Source organism: Lepidochelys kempii, chromosome 2 (assembly GCF_965140285.1).
Source record: "Lepidochelys kempii isolate rLepKem1 chromosome 2, rLepKem1.hap1, whole genome shotgun sequence".
NCBI classification, from domain to species: domain Eukaryota; kingdom Metazoa; phylum Chordata; order Testudines; family Cheloniidae; genus Lepidochelys; species Lepidochelys kempii.
Window position 1 is genome coordinate 45,244,992 of NC_136381.1, and position 21,707 is coordinate 45,266,698.

The 21,707-nt window shown below is 43.3% G+C and overlaps 2 protein-coding genes across 3 annotated transcripts in view; one reads left to right on the top strand and one right to left on the bottom strand.

Annotated features, from left to right (window-relative positions):
• Positions 1 to 21,707, bottom strand: part of SLC26A7 (solute carrier family 26 member 7) — a 795,743-nt gene that overhangs the window by 260,865 nt on the left and 513,171 nt on the right. The window lies entirely within an intron of this gene.
• RUNX1T1 (RUNX1 partner transcriptional co-repressor 1) overlaps positions 19,463 to 21,707 on the top strand; it is a 148,134-nt gene continuing 145,889 nt past the window's right edge. The window contains exon 1 of one of the 2 annotated variants that reach the window (XM_073330592.2): positions 19,463 to 20,041. In XM_073330592.2, coding sequence (XP_073186693.1) covers positions 20,014 to 20,041 — 28 coding nt within the window. In that variant the 5' untranslated portion in view covers positions 19,463 to 20,013. The remainder of the gene's footprint in view (positions 20,042 to 21,707) is intronic. The other variant, XM_073330591.1, reaches the window with a different exon arrangement.

Below are 21,707 nucleotides of genomic sequence, written 5' to 3' on the forward strand. Positions count from 1 at the left end.
GGAGGGGAAAAAGACACTTGGGAGAGTGTTTCGCAAAGCAAAAGAAGAGGGGAGCATAACCAGATGTACTTGCCCTTTAAGGTTTAAAAGAGGGCTTATGGGCTACTATTACCTCATTTCAGGTTGTCTTGTGATACTACCTTTGGAACAGGAATTGCAGTCACCAAAGAGAACGAATTGGTTTTAGGGAAACCGTTTAGAATTCATAAAGAAGATCATGCTGCTAACCCTGGCTTTCTTGTCCCAGGCCTCTGTTCAAAGAGGGGGCACTCTTAGTCGGAGGAACAGGCTGGCCCTTGGATCTCAGAATCAGGAGAGCAAAAGAGGCTAGGAAATGTAATTCACCAGGGCGATTATATTGCATCTTAGTCCAGAGTAAGGGCAGGTCCAGGGCTGTCCCTAGCAATTCTGGGTCCCTATGCAGCCCCCCCACCCCCTTCCTGCGGTGCGGGGAGCCTAGGCTCCTGCTAGGGGGAGGTGGGGAGCTGGCCCCAGGCCTCCGCAGGGGTGCAGGGCTGGCTTGGGGGGCAGGGAGGAACCACCCCCCAGCATTCACCAGCGGCGGAAAGTGTAGCGAGTGCAGGCCTGGCCCTGCTGCAGAGCTCAGGGGAGTGGGGGCGGGACTGGGGTGGAGAAGGGGTGGGAAGAGGCGGGGCTGGAGCAGGGAAGGGGCGGGGCAGGGGCCCTGGGGAAGAGCCAGGGAAGGGGCCGGAGCAGCGCACACCCCATTGTGATGATGCAGTAACACCACCGCCCTGAATGGCGTTGAGTCTCGGTTGACGTGATGAGGTCAACACAGTGAGAATGGAGACACTGTGTTACCTATGTCAACCCCAACAGTCCTCCAGCAGCAGTCCCACAATGCCCAGCCCTGACTGAGAGGTGACTTGTGGGAGGGGTATGAGAGGCCAAGTGCCCCTCCTCCAGCAGGGTCAATTGCCTCTCCAGCTTGAGCCAGTCCAGGCGGGGAGAGGAAGGGGCAGGGCCAGTGCCTCTTCCAGCCCCAGTGCCTGGGACGCTGCCCAGTGCAGCGCAGCGGCTGACTGGGAGAGTGCTTGGCTGCCGCCGCCCCCTGCCCAGGCTCAGCTTCTGGGGATAGGAGCCAACTCTGAGCTGCCTGGCTACTAGGGAGAGCAGCCAAACATGCTGGGGGGAGCCAGCGCAGCAGGAGGACAGAGCCCTCCCCAGGTAACGTGGGGTGGGGAGAGCGCGGGGGCCCCAGGCTGGGGACGGGGCAGGGAGGTCAAGTGGGGAGGTCACATGCCCTCCCCTTTAGCTGGTGCCCCCCCATTATGGGGAGGGGCACCAGTCAAACTGCCCAGGGATCATGGAGACTAGACACCCCCACACACTTTAAAAATCCCACATTAAAGTGTCTTTTCCTGGTTGCCCAGCTTGGTGAGCACACCTAGCAGCTCTCCACTGTCGTGTACAACATCCCAGCCAACCATGCTGATTCCATGGTCCAAACGTGTTCCGGCCCGGAGTAGGCAGGAGATATTGGATCTCCTGGGCATGGGCAGCACGTGAACCGCTGTCTGGGGGAGGCTAGCCCCCAGCCCTGCCCCTTCCACATGAGGCATGGACCCTTCCATGCGCCCTGGAACCCAGAGCTTCCCTAACCACGGTTGCCAGCCCCCCCCTCCCAGGGTGGCTAGTGCCTGGAGCCCCACCCCCCACCCCAGAGTGCTGGGAGGAAGAGCATGTGGCGACGTCACCCCAGCCCCCCCCCCCCCATCCCCAGAGCACCAGGAGGGAGAGCGTGCAGCGGTGCCGCAGCCCCGGGAAGGCAGGCGGCATGGCCACAGCACTTGGAGCCCAGCAGCTCCACCGAAGTAGGGCCCTGGGGGCAGAGTGTGGGCGGGCCCACACCTGGCTCTCCGGGGAGGCACAGCCTCCTCTACCTGCCGTCCATGCTCCTGGGCCTGTGGGGAGAAGAGGCTTTGCAGTCTCTGATCTGATCGAGATGTAGAAATGAGGACGTCCATGAGCAGATTGTACAGGGCATGCAGGAGAAGAGGTAAGACAGAAATCAGCAGCAGTGCTGCGTTAAAGCAAAGGAACTGTGTCAGACATGCCAGAAGGCCAGGGAGGCCAACAGTCAGTCTGGTGCAGAGTCACAGAGACGCCCTTAAATCTTTTACTGAGTGGCCAGAGAGGTTGAAGTGTTCTCCTACCGGTTTTTGAATGTTATGATTCCTGATGTCAGATATGTGTCCATTTATTCTTTTGCGTATTCTTTGACAGGCACCACTGCAGTAAACCAGCTAGCAGAGCCAGTGCTAGGCATAAGCAGACTAAGCAATTGCTTAGGGCCCTGAGCAGCTCAAGGGGGCCCCCTATTAATTATTAGTATGTGTTGTGTTGGGGACCCAAAAATATTCCAGCTTAGGGCCTGCAATGGACTAGCATCGGCATACAGCTAGAGGCATACAGGCCCGGGTGGCTTCCGGACAACAGCAGCAGCTTTGCTTTCTGTGCCTTTGTTACCCTTAGGAGTGAGATATCAGCTAAAATCACCACTGCTGTGGAAAATGGTGCCAGCATTCAGTGCCATTGCCCTATACTCACAGTTTCATGCAACCAAGCAATTCCCTCCTCAAGTCCCTTAGTCCTGGTCGGCCATACTCACCAAGGCTGGTGCTGTGAATGGTACAAGCACAAGCACGCCGAAGCAGAAGTGTCAGTAAGCATGTCTTGTTTAAAACTTTAGGGGAGCAGGGGAAGGGAGTTCTGGACCGTAACTTTTGCTTTCCACTGTGACTATACAGACAATGGTACCACAGCGTGTTTTGTCTATAGCTGCTGCCATTGTGGCATTCAGGGGTTCTCCCTCCACATACATTGAAAGACTGAGCCAGATAAAGAGGAGAAAGACAAGGACTTGGGATGGCATGTTCAGCAAGATCCTACAAGCCAGTGCTGCATTAGAACATGAATGGAGGATTTGCAGGGTGAAGAAAGACTGTATGAAGAGAGAAAGAGTGGACAAGAGAACAGCCCAGGAGTCCCAGTAGAAAAGGAAAAGATGCACCAGGATATAATGGGGCTTTTCCAGCAGCAAACACCGATGCTTCAGGCTCTTGTGGACCTACATGTTCAACAATCCCTTTGCAGGCCATGGAGAAATCCATTTTAGCATCTCCCTACATCCCCTTCAATATTCCTTGTGGTATCAGGGGGCTGCATCCCTACCTCTACCACTCCACATCTGGGGGACAGTAAGCACAACACAGTTTCACATACATTGACCTGTGAGAGCCACAGTTGCTGTATGTGTAGGTAAAATGGACACAAATGTTATTTGCCCTTGTAAAGTTCTGTTCTATTCATTTATTCAATTTTTAATATATGTGCTTTTAAATTTAACAGATTTTTTCTTTGTTCTGGTTTTGTTACCGAATAAAATTTATTTTTGGAAAATAATTAATCTTTATTAGTTCACAAAATATGCTGCAAAATGTCTAGCTGTACTGAAAGCACCCATTTGTTATTGTAGAGTGACACAATTCATAGGATCAGTGACAAACACAGTGTAAAAATCATAAATGTATAACAAGCATCACAAAACGACTAGGTGCATTGACAGTGTTATATTCACAGATATACACCAAAAACCACACAATTCCGAACAGGCCCCAAAATTTTGGGCCAGGTAGAGCACAGTCCACCACAACACATTACTCTGGCTCACTGTTAAAGTGCTCTTTCATGGCCTCTCTCAGCCATAGAGCTCCCTGCTGAGCTCTGCTAACAACTCTTGTATCTGGCTGTTCAAACTCAGCAGGCAGTTGCTCCGCCTCTGCCCTCCACCCCAGTGGCAACTTTTCCCACTTTGCTTCGCAGATATTATTCAGGACACAACAGGCAGCAATAACCATTGGGATATTTTTGTCATAGAGATTCAATCTTGTGAGTAAACAATGCAATCATCCCATTAGTCAGCCAAAAGAATATTCAATTGTTATTCTGCACCTGCTGAGCCGTAGCTGAATTTTTCCTTGGTGCTGTAGAGATGGCTGGTGTATGGCTCCATGAGCCATCGCAGCTGGGTCCCCAAGGATCAGTATTGGCATTTCAATATTGCCAATGGTAATCCGCTGGTCAGGAAAGTCAGTCCCTGCTTGTTGCTTTCTGAACAGTCCTGTGTTCTTAAAGATGTGAGCATCATGCACTTTCCCTGACCAGTTAACATTGAGGTTGGTGAATTGTCCCTGGTGATCCACGTAGGCTTTCATAGTCATAGAAAAGTATTCCTTTCCATTGATATACTCTGGGTGCCAAAATATATGCATGCCATATATCGCTCCACCACAGTTTGGGAACCACACCGTTGCAAATCCATCCACTATGTCCTACACATTGCTAAGAGTCGCAGTCCTGTGTAGCAGGAGACGGTTAATGGCCCTGCACACTTGCATGACAACACACTGCACAGTGGCGTTTCCATCTCCAAAATGATTTCCCACTGACCGGCAGCAATCCAGCATTGCAATCTACTAGCGTGCAATCACCACTCACTTCTTCACTGTCAGTGAAGCTCTCATTCTGATATCCCTGCACTGGAGGTCTGGGGATAGCTCGGCATACAGATCCAGGAATTTGGCCTCACGCATCCGGAAGTTCTGCAGCCTCTGCTCATCATCCCAAGCCTGCATTTTGATGTGATCCACCAGTCAATGCTTGTTTCTCGGGTCCAGAAGCAGTGCTCCACTGTCTGCAGTCCCCTTTGATGCCACCAACAACCTTGAACTGGGTCCGTGCTATGTCCTCCAGCAATCTGTCCTCCATGAAATAATCATGTTCCCCACTGATGCAGTTCTTGTTGCAGCTCTGCAAATACCAGAGGATCATGCATCTTGTGCTTGCAACACTCACTGCAAGAGTGCAGAGCACTGCACATTCCATGCTTCTGTCAGAGATGGCAAACAGTGAGGAAGGCCTCATGGGTTTGTGGGATTTTTAAAAAGGCATGAAAATTATGTGCTCTGGATGACATTTTGAGATGAAGACAGTTGCATGCTGGGAACTTGATCCCTTGCTCCTAGTCACCCCTGCACAACTTGTTTCTGCCCCACTGTGTACTGGCAAAACTTCCCAATGGGCATGGGTGGCGGGTATAATACGCCAGGGAAGGCTAAGCCTTCCCTGGCGCAGCTACCCCTGAAGGACACCTGGGCCATGGTGACCCTGCCTCTTCCCTGATGCCCCCCCCCAACCGCCTGCTGCCACCTGCCTACCTGCACTCCTCCTCGCACTCCCCCCAAAGTCCATGCTGCTTACCGCGTCGCTTCTTCTTGGGGGTGGGGGAGTGAGAAGGGACACTGCGAGCAAGTGGCAGGCTCGGGGGTCTGGCGGGGGAGTGAGGTGGCTTGGCCAGGCACTGGGACCACTGGCTTGGGAGGGGGCATTTTACTAGGGAATATCTAATCTCTAAATTATTTGGTACAGCAATATTCTCCTCATTAGATGCAGCTAATGGATTCTAACAAGTTCCACTCCACCTTGACAGTGCTGATATGACAATTTTTATAACACCATTCAGAGGATAACACTTTTATCATCTCCCATTTGGCACCAGATATATCTCAAAAAGTAAAGACCTAGTCAGGGTAACCCTCAAACAGCAGAGATATAAACAAAGAGCTATAAACCTGCTGCAGTATGCACCAAGGAAGTTCTTAGTGTTGGGTGATATCTTTTTGAGTAGTCCTCCCTACTCACCATTGAGATCAACTCACATGATCAAGATAGAAGCACATGTGTGTGCCATTTTGAGTGGCATGCCAGTCTCACCATATAAATTAGAATTGATATGCAACTGCAAACTTAATGTGAGTTTATAAAACATTGTTGGCCCAGTCACATAACATGGGACCCACATCTAGCACACATGACTTCTATGCATCGCAGATGCTATAGGGGAGTTCTCTAAAACTGAAGACCTAATTGTCTTTGGTAATTGTATCATAGTCCCACTGTCCTTCCAAGATTACATATTAAGAAAAATATATGAAGCAGCAGGAGCTTACTACATACAGGGAATGACCCTGAATATCAGTGTGGTGGCCTCACATAGGTCCAAAACCACAAAGTGGTGTCTCCTGTAATGACCAGAAAGACACAATTCAAAGAACCTCTGATACACACAAAATTATCCAGTAGACCTGGGTTAAAAAAACAGCACCATAGAATCATAGAATATCAGGGTTGGAAGGGACCTCAGGAGGTCATCTAGTCCAACCCCCTGCTCAAAAGCAGGACCAATCCTCAATTAAATCATCCCAGCCAGGGCTTTGTCAAGCCTGACCTTAAAAACTTCTAAGGAAGGAGATTCCACCACCTCCCTAGGCAATGCATTCCAGTGTTTCACCACCCTCCTAGTGAAAAAGTTTTTCCTAATATCCAACCTAAACCTCCCCCACTGCAACTTGAGACCATTACTCCTTGTCCTGTCCTCTTTTACCACTGAGAATAGTCTAGAACCATCCTCTCTGGAACCACCTCTCAGGTAGTTGAAAGCAGCTATCAAATCCCCCCTCATTCTTCTCTTCTGCAGACTAAACAATCCCAGTTCCCTCAGCCTCTCCTCATAAGTCATGTGTTCCAGACCCCTAATCATTTTTGTTGCCCTTCGCTGGACTCTTTCCAATTTATCCACATCCTTCTTGTAGTGTAGGGCCCAAAACGGGACACAGTACTCCAGATGAGGCCTCACCAATGTCGAATAGAGGGGGACGATCACGTTCCTCGATCTGCTCGCTATGCCCCTACTTATACATCCCAAAATGCCATTGGCCTTGGCAACAAGGGCACACTGCTGACTCATATCCAGCTTCTCGTCCACTATCACCCCTAGGTCCTTTTCCGCAGAACTGTTGCCTAGCCATTCAGTCCCTAGTCTGTAGCTGTGCATTGGGTTCTTCCATCCTAAGTGCAGGACCCTGCACTTATCCTTATTGAACCTCATCAGATTTCTTTTGGCCCAATCCTCCAATTTGTCTAGGTCCCTCTGTATCCTATCCCTGCCCTCCAGCATATCTACCACTCCTCCCAGTTTAGTATCATCCGCAAATTTGCTGAGAGTGCAATCCACACCATCCTCCAGAGCATTTATGAAGATATTGAACAAAACCGGCCCCAGGACCGACCCCTGGGGCACTCCACTTGACACCAGCTGCCAACTAGACATGGAGCCATTGATCACTACGCGTTGAACCCGACAATCTAGCCAACTTTCTACCCACCTTATCCAGCCCGTACTTCTTTAACTTGCTGACAAGAATACTGTGGGAGACCGTGTCAAAAGCTTTGCTAAAGTCAAGAAACAATACATCCACTGCTTTCCCTTCATCCACAGAACCAGTAATCTCATCATAGAAGGTGATTAGATTAGTCAGGCATGACCTTCCCTTGGTGAATCCATGCTGACTGTTCCTGATCACTTTCCTCTCATGTAAGTGCTTCAGGATTGATTCTTTGAGGACCTGCTCCATGATTTTTCCGGGGACTGAAGTGAGGCTGACTGGCCTGTAGTTCCCAGGATCCTCCTTCTTCCCTTTTTTAAAGATGGGCACTACATTAGCCTTTTTTTAGTCATCCGGGACTTCTCCCGTTCGCCACGAGTTTTCAAAGATAATGGCCAATGGCTCTGCAATCACAGCCGCCAGTTCCTTTAGCACTCTTGGATGCAACTCGTCCGGCCCCATGGACTTGTGCACATCCAGCTTTTCTAAATAGTCCCTAACCACTTCTTTCTCCACAGAGGGCTGGCCATCTATTCCCCATGTTGTGATGCCCAGCGCAGCAGTCTGGGAGCTGACCTTGTTAGTGAAGACAGAGGCAAAAAAAGCATTGAGTACATTAGCTTTTTCCACATCCTCTGTCACTAGGTTGCCTCCCTCACTCATTAAGGGGCCCACACTTTCCTTGGCTTTCTCCTTGTTGCCAACATACCTGAAGAAACCCTTCTTGTTACTCTTGACATCTCTCGCTAGCTGCAGCTCCCAGTCCTATCTGAAGAAAAGAGACATATCTAGCTGATAGCTACTGCTTTTTTCCTCCAGATATATAGTAATCTTACTTTTCACTTGATCCACAACTCAGTGAGTCATAGGAAACTTAAAACATCTTTTCTCAATTTGACATTCCATAGGAAATTCATTGCTGGCAAGCCACAGTTTTCTAGCTTGGGATACGGTACAATTTCCTACATATTACTTCCAGTCCTCATCACCCACAAGGGAAGTGTAGAGAGCAGGACATACTGCTAAGAGATTTCTATAACAGCAGCAAAACAATCACATTAGCTTGACTGAGCTATAAGGCAACCCCCAGTTCAGTCACTGAAGTAAGTCCAGCTCAACTGCTTATGGGTCAACAGATCAGAACAACTCTGCCAGCCTTAGAGGTAAATCTCCATTCTAAGTGGCTCTGCTTAAAGGATGGGAGCTGAGAGATGCTAAATCTAAGAATTCTCAGGCTTTCTCCTTTAATTGTTGGCATGTATCCCAAAGCTTACTCAAGCTTAAAATAGGAGATTCAGTCCTGATAAAGCTGGATGAGGAAGAAATATTAGACAATACCTGCTGTTTTCATTGTCCATAACTGCACCCTGAGAGCCTAGGTAACTGACACTGATCCAAGTACAGAGCTACTCTTGTTGAAGAATCCTAAATCTGCTGAACGGGAGTCTTCACCTTTGAAATAAAACCTTCCACACGCCTGGGACTCAGCCAGACTTACAATTTGTTATTAAATATCAATTTTTGTTAAAAATTGTTTATACACCAAAGAAAGAAATGGAGGTTGTGAGGGTATGTGTGGTGTTTCTTCAAAACTGTAAGAAGAAGCCATGCAAGTGAAACTGGGCAGATTCTAGACAGGAACTTTGGAGAGAGAGAGAGAGAGCAGAGTAACTTTATGTATAATATTTGTTTCCTTACTTTAACAACGTTCCTTCTTCAGTATGAGAAGAGTGACTCCTTCTGTGCTTTTTTACCATTGTCATGTGGCCAATGTAAACTAAAACTGTCCTTCTTTTCATGTAAAACAATGAAATATAAAAAGAGAAAAGCAAAAACATTATGAGGAAGACAAAACATTTGATTGCTAAATGCACACAAAAACAAACCAACCAATGCCACCAGACTTCAAATCTGAATTGCATTTGAATTCTTTCTAAAGTTTTGGTTCCAACTCAGATCCTAAGCTAGAGAATAGAATAGGAATTTCAGCATAAAATGGCAGAAAATGCTCAAAATCAGCTGACAATGAAATATCCACCATTTTTGGTGAGAATGTTGTCAGCCTTCATTGCTAACCAATCTGAAGCAAATAATAGGCCTGATTCATTCTATCTGGATCCAGAATTGAATACTGCCCCTTCAGCCCATTAAAACTGCATAAAAAGCATGCTGCTTTCTACAATCACTGTAGAAATTACTTCACAGCTTTGCCTGATCTTCACCAACAATACATGTCAAGAGGTTTGATTTCTTCCAGTGATGCAGGGTTTTGGCCACATCTGTGCACTGATTTGAGATTCCCTCCTAAACTTCCATAATGAGCTTCCTCTTCTGCATTATAAGGGTTATCCAAATTTTCTTTTCACAGAGATAGAAAAGATCTTTATCATTCATCATCTAGTCCAACCCCTTCCACTGTAGGATTGTGCTGTACCCCATAGAGTATGGGCTAGATTAGATGGGTACAGCCCTGAACAGGATAGTATGAGCACATGCAAGGAATCGTCAGCTTTCCCAGCCTAGAGCCCCTGTGCAAGCACAACTGCAGTTCTGGAGCAAAGTTTCCACAAATCTAGCTTCACTCCCAAAATGGGTAGGGCTATGGCTTCCCTTCCTCCCTTCTCTAACACTGCAACCTCCACACCAGCTTGCTGAGGTGGAAATACACAAGGGCATGTTTGCTGTATTCTGTGAAATGGTGGGACCACTGTAGGGTTCTGACCTGTCCAGGTTTTCCCAGGATCATCCTTTTTTGAGGTAGCTGTCTTAAGAAGTCTGTAAGGGTGCTCAGTACACTGCTGTCCAATTTTATGGGCTTAGGAACATCCTTAATGTCCTGTTTTTTTGTATCCCATTGGTCGCTGGACAGGGATGGTGTCCCTTGCCTCTGTTTACCAGAAACTGGGAATGGGCGACAGAGGATGGATCACTTGATGATTTCCTGTTCTGTTCATTCCCTCTGGGGCACCTGGCATTAGCCACTGTTGGAAGACAGGATACTGGGCTAGATGGACCTTTGATCTGATGTAGTATGGCCCTTCTTATGTTCTTATGTAACTCTAGTCCAGACACTGCTTTCTTTCCGCACTTCAGGAGCTATTGTGCTTCCAGAAGTGAAAAGCATTTCACACTCATTTTTGTCAGTGAAGTAAGCAGATCTGATTCTTCTGAATACACACAGAAGCAGATCTGTGGTGTGGAGGAAAGATGGTCTTGTGGCCTGGGACTCAGGAGACATGCTCAATTCTAGGCTCTGAGACTCACATTCGTATGCTCCTAACTTCCATTAGATTTGGCCTTACAAACTTTGTTTGTGACCTCAGGCAAGTCACTTAAGGCCTGATCTTCCGCTATTGAAATCAATGGGAGCAGGAGTAGCAGGCTTTTAGGAACTCTATGCCTTAGTTCTGTAAAATGGAGATAATAAGTTCCTTCTTCACACAGGCCTCACAATAACAGATACGAGATGCACAAGAGTGATGGAAGCCCTAAAAGCATCCAGACAGATAAAAAGGATAAGAAGGGTTCCTTGCATATGCAGTAGTCGCAGTGTAAAATGCCCTTTTAAGAAGCTTGAAAAGTGAGAGTATCAGTGTCTGCTATACACCTGGATCTTTCACACTGCAACTCAGTGTGCTTCCTACGGAGTGGTCAGGACAGCTCAGTACTCATCTTCTACTGACACCCTGGAATAACTTAGTGACACAGTTAATACTAATTTAATAAAGTGACAAGAGAGCAAGCATGAAGTCTAGGTAGGCAGCTAACCTTTTCTATGTTTTGATGTATTCATCTCATGAAGACAAAATATAGTTTCCACTTCTGAACCCTTTTAAAATGCCTCATTTATTTGACTTCTCTTATTTATGACTTGCAGGACATAAATGCAAAATGTATTACTCTTATTATTTTAATCATGACTAAAAGGTAAGTGACTGTACAGAACGGAAAGAGCAATGAACTAAGACATTATGTGGAAATAGTGAATATTTTAGCAAGAAAGCCTGTGGATTTTCTAGGTGTGATCTTGCTCCACTAAAATCAATGGCCAAAATCCCATAACACTGATTTCAATGGGATCAGGGCCTCCTTGTAGACGAACAATGGATTCTTTTTTGGGTTGAAGCAGATTTTAACACCCTTTCTCACATTCAGTAGTCCCTTACTCTGAGAGTAGTTCCAACTGACTACAGCAGAAATACTCACAGAGAAATTTGTTACTCAATTTTAGTAAGGAGTGGCAGAATTTATCTCTATTTGTAACCCATAGAATGCATGAGCCCTGTTAAATTACCTTCTCTTAGACAAGTTCATTTTGTCACCCTACTCTTAAAATTTAAAGATTTTAGTAAATTGAACAACATTAAAGTGAGTATTTGTTTATTTTATTTTCATTTCATAAATGGTGTCTATCAAACTGATGTGCTCTTCCAGATATTTCTGTATTGTGCTTTACTTATATCACCTATCTTCCGAACTCTCATTAGAATTGTTTTTAATTCATAGCTTTTCTCCCAGTAACCAAACAAGGCCTACAATCACAGACAGTAAAGGGAAAAAATCATTCTGTCTTCTGTAGGACATTCATTCTTTATTACTTCTACTTTTCTGTTTGTCTGAGACCAGAAGTAATAAGTGACTAATGTACACAAGCATCCTCCCAGTAATGATGTGCATATGGGAGAACATTTTAAGTTGCTATTGATCTTCAAATTACTATTGCTGGGCAAACTGGATTCCACAAGTTTCATTCTAAAAATAAACCATACTTTAAAACATAAGTCCAATAAATGGAGTGGTATCAGACTCCATTATCTAGCTGAGTTTTCCACTCTGTGGTCTGAAACGTTAAAACATCTGTATATAAGTACTACAATACTTAACTGTATTTTTTAAATAAAATAACTGAGTTTATGTTAAACGTATGTTCCCCAGGTTAAGATGTGCACAGTTGGTCCTATTATATGACCTTTTTTAAAAAAAACCCATGAATTTCTTTAAAGTGTTTTTCTAAAACACTTGCAAGTACTATACCTGTACAAGAAAATATCTAATCCTGATTGTTTATAAATAGTTATAACAAGCAAATTAATCTGAAGTTATAGGAACAATTTTAAGGAAACTGGAATACCAACAAGCTCCAGGGGGTTGCTGGAATATTTATGGAAATAGATTGAAAGAGCTGGAAATACATATGTCTCTGAATGTGGCAAAGTAATCACTTGAATGAAAACTATCATTAAGAACTATTCTATTTTAAAAGAAGTTATATAGAGAAATGCAATTAAAATATTTATTTAGGGTAATGCTAAAAGAATCAGTAGCTTGGGGAGGATGGAAAGTATGGTTTCAATTACATCACACCAAATTCATGTTATTAATAGAGTTCCCAGCTAGGCCAATTTGTTTTTATTTATAGCTGGAAAAGGGGAATTTTGATATACCAAAAAAGGACATCACTTATGATATCTAAATGAGCCAGATTTTCTACAAGCAAGTATGGACAGGGTGTTGGTCGGTAACAGCCAGCGGCGAAGTACAGAGTTATATTCCCAATGTAAACTTATGTGTAACTGGAATAATGTACTGTCAACATGTCATTGCAGTAGATAAGAGGGTTATGCTGTTACCTTTGCATACACAAAATGTCTCTATACTTTCTAGCAAATCTAGTACTGGGAGGTTGCGTATATACAAAGGAAAACCTGGAACAGATCGCACACCTTGGATTCATTACTTTACAGTAGCTGTACTCAGCTACATATATTACAGATGGCTGGTGTATATACTTAAACAGTAGGCATATTTAGAATACAAATGCTCTAGAGGTGTTATTGTTGGCCTTCACAGGTTGTCACAAGAAAGCGCACCCCTTTGCCAACTAGGCAATAATTCCCTTCCCTGCAGCTCAGCGTTTGAGGGGCTTCTAGTCTCGTTTAGGTAAACAGCTTTGTGACTGCTTATTTTATTACTGTCTCATAATAAGCCACTATTGTTTATTGCAGGTGGCTGCCCAGCAGGTGGGGAAGTTAAGGAACTATATGCATGTGTGTGTCAGGGCAACGGTTTTCCCATTACACAAGGTATCCTGTGTGAAAGTGTATGTGTGTTATGTGGCAGTTAATATAGCACTTATTGCTTCTAGGAACCTCAACTGCAAAATGTTTCCTGCTCTTTGTCATTGATGGAAACAAAATTTATTATTTCAATTTTGTTGTTTTCACATTTGTTTGAGGAGAAGTTGTATTCCAGCTTTATATTATGATCTACTTTGGGTTTTCTTTCTAATAAAGTAGGAAAATATTTCTACCAAAAATGAATGTATATAAATAAAACACATATAAAATGGATGAAAATAAAAAGGATATTTTTTTATTGGTGTAAACAGCAAGTTTTCATATCATTTTTTCTCTCTAATATTGCGTCTTTAATCAGTAGCCTGTTCCCTCATTAAAATTCTTAAATAATATAGATTTGTTTAGCTCAGCCATATTTTACAGAAAACAAGTTAACAATGTCACAAAACCATCATGCACAAAACGTGACCGACAACACCTAAGATTTGCCTTTGCGGTCTTAGCTAACATATGCCCACCCGACACTGTTGTGTTGTGTGCTAGTTGTCAACCAGAGGTGGCTGCATTTCTTTGATGCTGTGAATACATAGTCAACAAAGCACTTTGGAGACCTTCATCATGAAATGCTCTATATAAAAGAAAGCTGTTAGCCAAGAAGGTCAGGGACACAGTCCCATGCTCCAGGTGTCCCTAAATCTCCAACTGCTAGAAACTGGGACTGGGTGACAGGGGATGGATCATTCAAAATTGCCCAGTTTGGTTCATTCTCTCTGAAGCATCTGGCACTGGTCACTATCGGAAGACCGGATACTGGGCTAGATGAACCATTGATCTGACCCACTGTAGCCATTCTTATGTTCTTAAGTTTATTAATATTGCTAAGAGGCTAACAAAGATGGTACAAATGGTCCAATATACATATTCTAGTTAGTATCCGAGTAAAAAATGGAATTCACTACAACACACACATACGGCTAAAAATCTGCTGAGCAAGAAGAAGGGTGTAAAAATGTATGTCAGTGGAACTTATAAACTTCTGAATGTAGGTACTGTGTCTTCTTTCTGTTTGGAATTTGCCTAACATGTTTCAGGCACCCTCAGAAGAAAATAGTAAAGATCTGAATAGAGAGATGTCCAGTTAACATCAACCTTTGCAGCATGAACAAGTGGGCATGCTTTGCAGATTGGGGGGAGGGTGTCGATCCAGCCGGTGCACATCTTCTGCTGTTATCGGTAAGCCCTGGTTAGAGGGCATTTTATCCCTGCTCAGTGTAAAAGCAGTGCATTCAGTAGTTCATAGAAGATTATGGTTGGAAGAGACCTCAGGAAGTCACCTAGTCCAACCCCCTGCTCAAAGCAGGACCAACCCCAACTAAATCATCCCGGCCAGGGCTTTGTCAAGCCTGACCTTAAAAACCTCTAAGGATGGAAATTCCACCACCTCCCTACGGAACCCATTCCAGTGTTTCACCACCCTCCTAGTGAAATAGTTTTTCCTAATATCCAACCTAGACCTCTCCCACTGCAACTTGACACCATTGCGCCTTGTTCTGTCATCTGCCACCACTGAGAACAGCCAAGCTCCATCCTCTTTGGAACCCCACTTCAGATAATTGAAGGCTGCTATCAAATCCCCCCTCATTCTTCTCTTCTGCAGACTAAATAAGCCCAGTTCCCTCAGCCTCTCCTCATAAATCATGTGCCTTAGCCCCCTAATCATTTTCGTTACCCTCCGCTGGACTGTCTCCAATTTGTCCACATCTTTTCTGTAGTGGGGGGCCCAAAACTCGACACAATACTCCAGATGTGGCCTCACCAGTGCTGAATAGAGGGAAATATTCACTTCCCTCAATCTGCTGGCAATGCTCCTACTAATGCAGGCCAATAGGACTCATATCCAGTTTCTTGTCCACTGTAATCCCCAGGTCCTCTTCTGCAGAACTGCCTCTTAGCCAGTTGGTGCATTTCTTTGCCTCAGCTCTCTTGGTGGAATCCTGGCCTAGCTGGCAAGATCTGTGTAGCACAGGATGTACCAGACAATGTCTGTCTCATTTCCATGCAGTAGCTAGGGCAGGACTTGGTTCATATTCTAGAGAGATTGTATAGGATTTTCCAAAGAAAGTATATATAAATGTTATTGAAAATAATATAGCCATCTCCCTTTCTCTATAATATCTGATCTACAAAAGGTGCTAGAACTGAATGAAATGAAAATGAAGTGTGGCCTACCCTAACATATAAAATACACTTGTAAATTAGAGGAAAATTTGAAAAATGTGATGAAGGGAAAGGTTCATAAGTTAAAGCTATCAAGTCTAGCTTAATGTTCTGACTAGAACATTTACTATGATACTCAATCAAAATGAGTACTTGTCATACCAACTCGAGTAACCCATGATACATACACTCTGGGCCCAATTCTACTCACATTGAAATGAATGTCAAAATTCCAGTGCACTTAAGTGGCAGCTAAACTGAGCCCCTTTTGAAGTAGAGTGTACTGCAATGAAGAAACAAATTCACCAAAAATGTATGCCTATTATAAACTTAATTTATGTATGGTAGAAAATACATGTTACAGCACACAACTGTCTTAACATTTTGGTTTTTAAATTAACTGTATTTGGCTAAAATAATTGTTAAATACTTGGATAGTAAACAGAAGTTAACTAATATTAAATAGATTTGAAGGGAGGTGACAATTGTGAGAAGGAAAATATCTATCTATATTTTTAGATAGCAATAGATAGCTGCATAGACAGATGAAATGTGCATTGACATATCATTGACACTGAGCATTTCAGTGCTGCTGTACACTGCATGCAAGATAACTACACTTCTTTAAAAAAGTACACCATATTTCAGCTGTAAGCATATGATCATTTTATGTATGACCAAAAATTGGTCATACTCCTAAGGCCTAGTGAGATATTTCACAGTTTGATTTCCATGTGCAACTATACTTTTCTCTCATGTAATATCACATGGTAATACACATAGCTGAATCATGCCATTTGCACCGTAACATGTAGCAAAAATCTCCTGTGTGTAAAGTTATTCACCTGTTTAAGTGTTTGCAGAGTCAGGGCTTACTATGAAAAAAGATCCAATATTTTTGAAATCTTAAATAATTTTCAAATAAAATGTTTATCCTTCCAGTGTCACAAAATGTACCTTCTTTCTGCAGTGTGCATAAAAAGAAAAAGTTTTGACAATAATAGTAGGGAAGAGACCATACTTCACTCATTAGCTTTGTAGTATTATAATAATACTTTACACTTGCAGACTCTTATCTCAGAAGCACATTGATTAACTCTCACAACACAACTCTGAGGAAAGCACAGAGGTCATTGTTAAGAAGTTACCATTTCTCACACTCTGGTATGTCAGCAGGCTTTCCCCCATCTAAGTACTGAGAAATACTATGCAATAACTTGTTTGCTGTGTTGTTGTAGCTGTGTCAGTCAAGGTGGGTAAGGTAATATCTTTTATTGGACCACCTGCTGTTGGTGAAAGAGACAAGCTTTTGAGCTTACATGGAGCTTGTCTTCTTCAGGTCTGTGTAAGTTCAAAAGCTTGTCTCTTTCACCAACAGAAGTTGGTCCAATAAAAGATATTACCTCATCACCTTGTCTCCCTAATATTCAATACTCTTTAGTTTTGACTTTTTAAATGGTGGTAATATGTGTAAATATTCTCCACTGTTTACAAATGGGAACACGAGGTCTGGAAATGTTAAGTCATTTGCACCAAGATTGCTAACTGTGTCGCTGGTAGAGATAGGAGAAAAAGTATTGTTTTCGCCAGATAATGTTAATATACACTGTGTAATATTTTTCTACTTTTAGATTGTATTTAAAATGTAAAGACTATTGCTGGGAAAGTCTACAAATATCTTTGACTTGAAGGGAATGTTTGTAATAAATTATCATTTTAACTTAGAAAACAATGCTAGATTTTTACAATTCAGTTTTTTTGTAAATTGAAATCACAATGAGAAAGATCTACCCTGATTTATGCTCCATGAAACTCAACTGACTACAACAGGGTGTAAACAAGGTAGAATTTGAACCCATTTTAGCAAATACCAAGCTGCCCATTAAGTTCCATGGCCTCTTTATATCAGTGGAGAGGGCAGATTTCTCTAGACTATAAACATAAACATATTTTATAAACCTATGGAATGTTAAAAGCTAATCACAGAAGCAAACTAATAATAATCATAGTCTTCAATCCTGGAGACATGCACATGCTTAATTTTAAGCATGTGAACAGTTCAATTTACTTCAATGGGTCTAATTATATGCTTAAAGTTAAGCATGTGTGTAAGTATTCCCTGCACATGGGAATAAATATTGTATATTGGCAAAGTGTTCTGTCAGGTGTTATAACACATTTTCTTAACATTAGAGATTTTGGAGATGTTAAATAAAACTTCCAAATAGTCTAATTTAATTTAACAATTCTAATTTAAACACATTGCAAAACAGTCTCAGCCACACTATCAGAGGCTGGTTCACCTGCACATCTACCAATGTGGTATATGCCATCATGTGCCAGCAATGCCCCTCTGCCATGTACATTGGTCAAACTGGACAGTCTCTACGTAAAAGAATAAATGGACACAAATCAGACGTCAAGAATTATAACATTCAAAAACCAGTTGGAGAACACTTCAATCTCTTTGGTCACTGGATTACAGACCTAAAAGTTGCAATTCTTCAACAAAAAAACTTCAAAAACAGACTCCAACCAGAGACTGCTGAATTGGAATTAATTTGCAAACTGGATACAATTAACTTAGGCTTGAATAGAGACTGGGAGTGGATGGGTCATTACACAAAGTAAAACTATTTCCCCATGTTTATTCAACCCCCCACTGTTCCTCACATGTTCTTGTCAACTGCTGGAAATGGCCTACCTTGATTATCACTACAAAAGGTCCCACCCCCCACTCTCCTGCTGGTAATAGCTCACCTTAAGTGATCACTCTCTTTACAGTGTGTATGGTAACACCCATTGTTTCATGTTCTCTATGTATATAAATCTCCCCACTGTATTTTCCACTGAATGCATCAGATGAAGTGAGCTGTAGCTCATGAAAGCTTATGCTCAAATAAATTTGTTAGTCTCTAAGGTGCCACAACTACTGCTTTTCTTTTTGCAAATACAGACTAACACGGCTGCTACTCTGAAACCTGAAATCAGCCTATCTAGTAATTGCATGGATTTTTTTACTTAAGAAGATGTGTTTTTCATGGACATGTCTTTGTTGTATTGATTCAGGCCACAGGTGCAGATGCAGTAGGAATAATACTGTACATCAAATAATGTCAAATTGATATAAAAAATGAGTATTTTGTAGTTTGAGTCATATTGTAATATTGTTTCCCAGAAAATTAAAAAAGAGTATTTTATTCATCATCAAATTCATACATGCTCTTTTAAATGTTTATCCAACATTTGACCTTCATGTTTTTTTTAATATTCTAGTATTGCTTAATTGTAGAATATTGTAATTCATTTTCACTGCTGAGTTGGTTATGATTATGGTTTAACCCTTGGAAGAATCTAGAATCCCTGTTTGAAATTGCACATAGGTTTTGCAAGACATGAAAGACCATATATTTCTTAAAAAGAGAAAGAGGCCTTCCTCAATACTGTACTCTTTCTGGAGTGAAAAACAAAGGGAAAAAGAAAATGATAATTGTTTTCTCTAAGGCTATTAACTAATGTGAAAGCAAATAGTCTGACTGAAAATCAGCTAACAGAAGGGGATTAGAGAGTAGATCTGAGAGTGGCTTGATTTCTGGCAGTGCTGTCTCTTCAGACAGTGATGAGATACAGGCAGAGAAGCCAGGAGCTCTCCAGATGGCTAGGGAAAGTGTTTGTCTTGGGTTACTGCAGGGCAGTCTGGACTCTTAAAGCAGGCAGCCTTGGGAAGGCATCATTAGGGAGCAAGTTACATGTCCACCCAGTAAAAGAGAGAGAAAGAAAGAAAGAGTAGGCAGACTGCCCAAGAGGGACTGTGCTTGCCTATTGTTAACATATACTTGACCCTCACTAACCTCCTCACGACACAGATGTCTCCTACCTCTATCACCTCCCACTGCTTTAAGCCCTCCCCCCCTGTACCTGGGTAGCAGAGCCAGGCCGGCTGCTTGCAGTATGCTGCTTGACTTTAGAGGTGGCTGTTAGCAGAGGGAGAGACACAGACACAGCGGAGTCTTTCTGCGTTCGGATCTGCACAGACGTTGCATGGAGCTTCTCTTTCAAGGCAGACACAAGGCAGTCCTGCAAATCTATGCATCGCCTTCTTAGAGAGAGACAGACAGAGACACCACCACTGACAGTAGCAGTTCCCTATACTCCAGATCACATTTGTCTGCAGCAGCAACAGAAGGGGACCTGGGCGTTCATTATCTACTTTGTTTTATTTGTGGTTCTTGCTCCTTTCCCCTGGACCCAGTCGTCTCTCTCGCACTGCTCCCCCTTTGAAAAGCGGCTGGAGTTCCCTTTCGGCTCGTTTTGACTTTTTGTGGACGTGGATCAGCTGGACTGGAAGGGAAGCTGCATTGCACTGCACTGCATTCCCCGCTCCCACCCCCTCTGCCCTCCAGCAGCCTGGGCTGGCGGCTCTCCCCCAAGGAGGACGGGAACTTTTATTTTCAGCTCACAGCCTGTGGCGAATGGTGGGACTCTCCGGTCCTTTTCAGTGTAAGTACCGAGAAGGGGCGTGCAGCCCCGGGCCCGGATCACGGGGTGGGGGTAGGCAGTGGGACTCCCCGTTCTTTTCCTCTCCCATGTAGGACTCGTTTTAGGATCGGTCTAACTAAGGGGCTCTCGGCTGTAACTAATCCACTCGGAGCGACGCTGCAGGGTTAGAATTGCACGCACATACAAACCAACAGCCCCGCGCACAATTCTGTACTAATAACTCTTCAGAGTGCAGGCAAAAAACACCCAGTTTTGCAGGGAAATTATCATTTCAAGCAAGTTTCATTGTCCCTTTCCGTGCCGTAGTGTTTGTCTCTTTTTAGAATCTGCTTTTTTCTTGCAAGATCACAGCGCTAGCCAGTGTGATCTGGAATGCCTGAAATATTTCGGGTCATTTCTCCCCCCCCCCCCCCCCCCGCTACAATAGTAGGATTATGTAGTGTTGGCAATATCACTACTGGCTGTTTTGTAAGAAATATTTCAGGCAGCGCACACTGAACTGCCTTGCAAGCTTGAAAATATATCCGCTTCCTAAAACGATGCGGCAGCATTCTGTGTTGCATTTCTAAAGTTGAAACACAGTTTTACTCTGATAATCTTGAATCTGATTCAAAAGGTTTGATTCCAGTAATTCATTATTTAGCTTTCAAGCGGGGAGATCAAAGAATGCAGAACTCAGATCCGAATCTGTTAGATGAGCCTTTGACTTTTGGTGCGTTCGAGTCCCTTCGCTAATGACAAAGTTTTAAGGGGTCCAAAACATGGTTTAGTCTGGAAAGGGCCTTGCAACCTTAACGGTGGCATCCCCGATGAGGCGACTCTATTATTATACGGTAATTGACAGTGAAATGTATGCATACAAACTGTACCTTCCTGTCATTCCGAATTTTATAAAGAAACAAAGGGGGATACAGTGATACATACTGAAATGTTTTCCATCAAAAAAGAGGATTACGTTACTTCTAAACTTGGAAGTTTCAACAAGGGGAGGGAGAAGATAAAGAGATTAAAACATCTTCATACGCCCCCACCAAAAAGTTCCTCCCTAGCTATTTTTAGTCCGGAGTCCCAGTCATTATCGCTGGATGAATCGATTTGCGGCAGCGGTGAACATCGCCAGATTAAATGGCGAAGAAGTATCAACATTCAGTGCTTTAGAATCATATGAAGAACACGAAGGGTTATTACTAGTGTTGAGCAACCCTGTCAAGGATCAGCATCATACCATCTTCTTGGCTGATGAAGGGTATGCTAAAATCCCAGAGATTGTCCATTTACATCTGCTGTCTGAATTGTATAGAATCATAAAATGTAGATATGGAAAAGACCTATTATTCTATCCAGTTCATCCTTCTCATGTAGGGCTAAAGATGCAGATTGTGTACATAAGTCATTTAAGTGTGGGGTTCTGGTAAAACAGTACAAAGTAACAAATCTTCCATAAAAAACTAGCCAAGTTTCCTATTGTAAAAATAACAAAATTGAAAACACTGTATTTGTTCTGGTTGTATACGGACTTTAAAGTTATGGCACATATTTAATAGTATGTGTACATAATACACAGTGGTATACCTCTGCATATTACTCAATCTCCTATTAATATCTTAAGAGTAAAGACACAATGTGATGCAAAACATCACTACTAGTTTGGCATGATCTACATATT